This window comes from Atta colombica, unplaced genomic scaffold (assembly GCF_001594045.1).
Source record: "Atta colombica isolate Treedump-2 unplaced genomic scaffold, Acol1.0 scaffold125, whole genome shotgun sequence".
NCBI classification, from domain to species: Eukaryota; Metazoa; Arthropoda; class Insecta; order Hymenoptera; family Formicidae; genus Atta; species Atta colombica.
Genome location: NW_017259212.1, coordinates 1,036,973 through 1,042,893, shown reverse-complemented (window position 1 = coordinate 1,042,893; position 5,921 = coordinate 1,036,973). Strand labels below are relative to the sequence as shown.

Here is a 5,921-nt window from a genome sequence, read left to right as displayed (position 1 = left end):
ATATATATATATATAAATTTATATTAAAATTATTTAAGATCCAGTTTATAGATCAATAAGATATTTTCATTACTGTTTATTAATTTTTATTTTTCACTTGCACATTACGATTATCAGAAATATTTTTAATATATGAGATTGATAATAGCATATCTGTTTCATAAAAATATTTTATCGTTCCATGAGAGATTAGATGACATACAGGAACTGAGCTTGCAATATATCAACCATCATTTATTGCATGCGATTTATAGGTAATCCAATATATGACATGGGTTATAAATTCTTTATAGTTAATAGCTATATTTTTAAGACACTTCGAAGTCGAGTAACGTTTTTGGACGTTATGTTCGGAATTTAAAGAATATAAAAGCGTTACACATCAAATGTATCACGTTTAAAACGTCTCCGTGTGCTTTCATAATGTTCATAATGCGTGTATCTATGCTCGTTAGTTCAAAGAATGATATTTATCGACTCGTAAAAAGACGACGAATTGTAATGCGACTTAGCTCGCAATCTCTTTCCATTTTGTCCGTGCGTTTCATTTCACGATATGATAAGCTTTCTTTTGGCAGGCTTTTGTCCGAGAATAGGCTTCGAGAAGTACACAACAAGATGTTCTCTGGCCTACCGAGCCTTAAAACACTGTAAGTACCTTATTGGGCAAACGTACCATTTAGCATCGATGCGATAAAACTCTATCGTGCGATTACTCGCATAATTCACTTTGCGTAGAAATCTCCATGGTAATTCCATCACATGCGTTATGCCGGGGTCGTTCGACGGAATGCCGCACATACGCGCCATGTAAGTTCGTGACTAATCAACGAATCAAATTACAGTAAGATTGTTACTGTATAGAAATTGTTATTAAATTTTCTCATATTTTTTGTGTTATATTCTTTTACTTTTTATTATCTTTTGTGGAAAATATAAGTAGTTAAATAGTCGAGAAAATTTATACTAATTATCTTTAAAATGATTATATATCAGCTTTAATAATCAAAGTATAATCTTCGTGTTACTACCTCCTTATTGTTGCTATATCGTTTGATATATTTTTCGGTATCTGCAGTAACATGCAAGGTAACCCGCTATCGTGCAACTGCTATCTCGCGTGGTTCGCCGGATGGTTGAGGAAACGAGATATAGCCGGAATCACTGGCCGTTGTCACGATCCACCACGATTAAAGGATGCCATCATCAAGGATATTCCACACCATGAATTCAAATGCAACAGTGCGTTTAATGCATTATTGTACAATTTTGGTCACCTGTAGCACCTGTAGATATATTTTACTCTCGCAATTTGTATTACTGCGCTTTATGATCGATTGCTATGATTTCAAAATAGAGTACAAATATGGCGTATCTCGTGAAATCGATAGCATTGATTTGCATGTAAACCGATTCGTATGTATACAAAATCGAAATTAATATAACACATTAATTAAATCTGAATTTGCGAGCAACGCGTATTTCGTGCCTTCGATTTATCTGCATTATCACTTGCGAAAAAAAATTTTCACGAATTAGTTAGTTGCTCTCGCTGTGCATCTTTATTCGTTTTCACAAACTAATATTTGTAATATTTGAATTGCAAATCCTGTTAACGATCTACCAACTATTTTACACCCATTAGACGACAGCGTGGGTTGCCTAGGCGACGATTACTGCCCGCCTCAATGTAATTGCGCGGGTTCGGTGGTGAGATGTTCGAGGTCTCAGCTTACAGAGATTCCACGCGGGATTCCACCGGAAACCACCGAGCTGTATTTGGACGTGAACGACATCAAAACGATCCAACCGGAGAGGTTGAACCACCTGAGGATTCTCACCAGACTGTAAATAAAACACGCGCGCACCTTCTCGTATATCTTTCAAGCGGCTTTCGCCATGTTTAACATCCGCTTCGTTTTCAGGGATCTGAGCAACAACCAGATCGGAATGCTGTCCAATGATACCTTTAGGAATCTCACGAAGCTGTCGCATCTGTAAGTCGAATATTTATTCCGTTACTCCGGAAATTCTTGAGAGATACTCGCGAAACTGTTTATGTAATGTAAACAACATATCTCTTTTGCAGAATTATTAGTTACAACAAGCTACAATGTGTGCAACGAAATGCTCTCGCTGGATTGAAGAATCTGCGAATAATGTGAGTCTTGTATGCAAATATTCGATTAACGTTATTATGATATGCTTCTTTTATTGCCGCAAAAATATTTGAATTTATGTATTAATCACACAATCGGCAATTGTTGTCTCATTTTACATCACTAAAATGAAGTTATTTAATATATGAAATTATTTGTAAGTTAAAAAAATATCATATATTAAAAATCAAATCAAATTTTATGTTAAATGAATTATAGTACATGATAAAATATTAATTGCAAATTTAAAATTAAAGTAGAATAATCAAACCGATTATTCTACTTTAAACTTAAATTTACCGATTATCAGATTATAAATTCTTAATTTAAGCTAGTTTTGTTTTAATTGAACAAAATGACAAATTAAAATCTTTCTACGCTAATAATATAAACATATGCACTCTAATTTCATTGCCCTTCTCAGTTCACTGCATGGTAACGACATATCGGTCATCCCAGAGGGAGCGTTTGAAGATCTCAAGTCTATAACACATCTGTGAGTATCACTCTATTTGTAAGCTGCACACACTTGATTTTCGATACCAGCCATTTATCGATTACGATGTTTACAGTGCCCTGGGGTCCAACCCGCTTTACTGCGATTGCAGCATGCGATGGTTGGCCGAGTGGGTGAAGAAAGATTATGTGGAGCCTGGCATCGCCAGGTGCATGGAACCTCCTGCAATGAGAGACAAATTGCTCTTGACGACACCGGCTAGTGCCTTTCAATGCAAAAGTAAATATCTCATAAGCGTATATCTCGATTGCGGGCAGAATAGCCAAGAGATTTCATCTGCAAATTTCGCTAAATAAATTGCTGTTCGCGAATCGCGTATCAATAATGCTTTGTTAATTAATACAGTATATACACGTGTGATCGTTTACAATATATTCAATTTTGACTTCAATTCCAACTCTTATACTTAAATTTTCATTAATATTCATTAATATCGCTCAATAGAATATTTATCATTGAAATCGGAAGTACAGATCATGATTCTCGATTTTGCTATAAAACGAGTTATCGATTTTTTTATTAGACATAAGAAATATTTTTTTTTAATATTGTTTAGTACACTTCGTAGCCTCTTAAGAAATTACAAAAAGAATTCCTCTGGCTGCTTGGCCATTACTGATCCGCAATCGCATACTGGTTGTCGCACGTGACGATGTTTTTGATTTTTCGTAGTACAACGCGACGCAGTCTGTTTAGTTCGTGGTTTTTTGGCCTAACATCACGGTAGGGTACTAAAATTACTCATTAATCGTAGACCTTTCTTCCGCGCAGCCAAGCAGCAGCCAGCCGAAGTCTTGGCCAAGTGCGACCTGTGTTACACCTCGCCATGTGAAAATGGAGGATTTTGCGAGGCGCTTCCGGACCGGCAGTTCCGTTGCAAGTGCACGCCAGGATATCACGGGGACCGGTGTCAGCATAAAATTGACGCGTGCTATGGAAATCCTTGCAGGAACTCCGGAACTTGCAAAGTACTGGAGGAAGGAAGATTCAGGTACTTACTAAGTGCGACAGTTCAATCTTGATCAGAGTAGTAGCTCGTCGGGCTGACTTTAGAGTTGCTCGTTCAGTGGAACCCGTAGAACGTTTGCAATAGCATCGTGCTGTATCTAGACAATATTTGAGATAGATAAAATTTCTGTCGACTTTTGCAATTTTTTTATCTTTTTTTTTACGTTAGTCTTTTTGCTTGAATTTTCATAAATTTTTTTTTACGAAATTATATCACATATTTCACGAATGTGCGATCAAACTAATAATTTGAAGCCTACCAATTTTTTAATTGCTTTGATTACTGTCTTAAGAGAAAAAAATCGATCAAGTAAAGGATAACAGTGACAATATAAAATTTGTAATCTTCCACAAATCAGGTGAAAAATCAACATGTATGTCATGTAGGTGTATCTCATATCTCATGTTATATTCATCATAAATATACTATATAATAATTTAGTGTAATTGGTAACAATGTACTCTCTAATTGCATGAAATCGGTAATATGCAATACTTTTTAGGAAAGTTATAGAAATTTATCTTGCTGAGTCACCCATCTAGTTCACGGAGGATTAAATATGAAGTTATATGTATAGATTAAACGAAGAAAATAGTAAATTATCACTTATATAAAGAAAATATGAAGTTATATAAAGATTTATTCTTAAAACAGTAATCTCAGATTCACCGAAAGAGAGAATCCTAATATTGCTGAGTAGTGTTAAAAATATATAGATTTGTATATAGATTTGTATATTTTATAATTCGAAAGTATTGAATTCTCTCTACTATAACGATTTCGTAGGTATTATATTAGTAGAACCTGCACGTTGTCAAAATTATTTCACCAAATGAACTAAGTAGTTTCTTGAAATATCTTCGTTTGAACATCAAAGTAGATGTAAATATGCACGATGTAAGATTATATATAGAACATTGCATCTCGAAGCTTAAATTTGACAATAAATATCGCTGAATAAAACATTATCTTTCTAAGTTGCTATGCTATTTTGACAACTCCGACTCGGGCTGCTTAAAGTGACACCCGAAGTGGAACACGATCGGAGCATTCGTCAAATTCCAATTCTCAACACGCGTAATAAACGGGACCCTCTGCACATGAGCCCCGAGGAGTGACGACTGCAGGCTATAAATTGCCGACGGCGCTGTCAATAACCTGCTCATAAGAGAGGCTGTTGCGATTATCGAAAAATCGAAGAACCGAATTTCCGCACGGAGAGCAAATGCATGTCAAATCGATTGCAAGCACATTGCCTAAAATTTATATTTATTTTTAACAATATTCTGTACAATATTTATTTTCGTCTTTATTGTTTGTATATTAAAAACAATGATAACAATACAATTTAAAATTATAGTAATAATTATACACAAATAGGTTTTAATAATATATAGTTATTTAATATACAAGCTTTAATTATTTTAAAATTAAATTATAATAGTTTACTCTGAATTAAAGAATAGAATTGCATATATGTAACTTATAATTTTTTTTCTAAAGATTAGTGCATTATTCAAATTTTCCAAATTTCTTTTCCCTCGATAGAAGTATTTAATTATCAAATACGCGCTATAAACGCGTAGAAATCGAGGAAAGAGAGAAGCAATGTCGGCGGTTTATCACCCGCAGTAAGGTACCTTTGGCGGATCTACCGCGATCGCATGTCAGGCTCAATGTCTCGATTGACGTTCAGTCGGTGTGTGACAGTTGCGACTGCGCCCCCGGGTACAAGGGACTTCGATGTGAAAGCAACGTCGACGACTGTGCCAACAACAGGTGCGCTAACAACGCAACCTGCGTCGACCTCGTACAGGCCTATCGATGCGACTGCACCCCAGGATTCATGGGAGAATACTGCGAGGAGAAGATACCCTTCTGTACAAAGGGTCACGACCCCTGCGAGAACGGAGGTCGATGCGTCGACCACAAGACCCACTACAGCTGCGAATGCCCAGTCGGCTTCACCGGCCTCAATTGTTCCACAAACTTGGATGACTGTGTCGATCATATGTGCCAGGTATGTGCGAAACATCTTGAGTTAACTGCATTAGCTGCGTGCAGAGAAATCTGATCAATGAGCGCTTAATTCTTCTTTAATATGATTAGCTGCCTTTAGTTTTTCGCTGAATCTAAGTGTAGAGTCATCTAATCATATTAAAGATCATATTAAAGAATCACTGAACGCTCTCTATTATTTACACAGCATGATAATTTTCAGAAATATTTTATTGCG

The 5,921-nt window shown here is 35.8% G+C and overlaps 1 protein-coding gene across 1 annotated transcript in view; it reads left to right on the top strand.

Moving 5' to 3' along the window:
• The window catches only part of LOC108694864 (protein slit), a 343,987-nt gene that overhangs the window by 330,720 nt on the left and 7,346 nt on the right, over nucleotides 1–5,921 (top strand). The window contains exons 15-24 of the mRNA XM_018204549.1: nucleotides 579–650; nucleotides 739–810; nucleotides 1,079–1,242; nucleotides 1,646–1,847; nucleotides 1,926–1,997; nucleotides 2,090–2,161; nucleotides 2,584–2,655; nucleotides 2,732–2,895; nucleotides 3,448–3,667; nucleotides 5,396–5,705. Coding sequence (XP_018060038.1) covers nucleotides 579–650; nucleotides 739–810; nucleotides 1,079–1,242; nucleotides 1,646–1,847; nucleotides 1,926–1,997; nucleotides 2,090–2,161; nucleotides 2,584–2,655; nucleotides 2,732–2,895; nucleotides 3,448–3,667; nucleotides 5,396–5,705 — 1,420 coding nt within the window. The remainder of the gene's footprint in view (nucleotides 1–578; nucleotides 651–738; nucleotides 811–1,078; nucleotides 1,243–1,645; nucleotides 1,848–1,925; nucleotides 1,998–2,089; nucleotides 2,162–2,583; nucleotides 2,656–2,731; nucleotides 2,896–3,447; nucleotides 3,668–5,395; nucleotides 5,706–5,921) is intronic.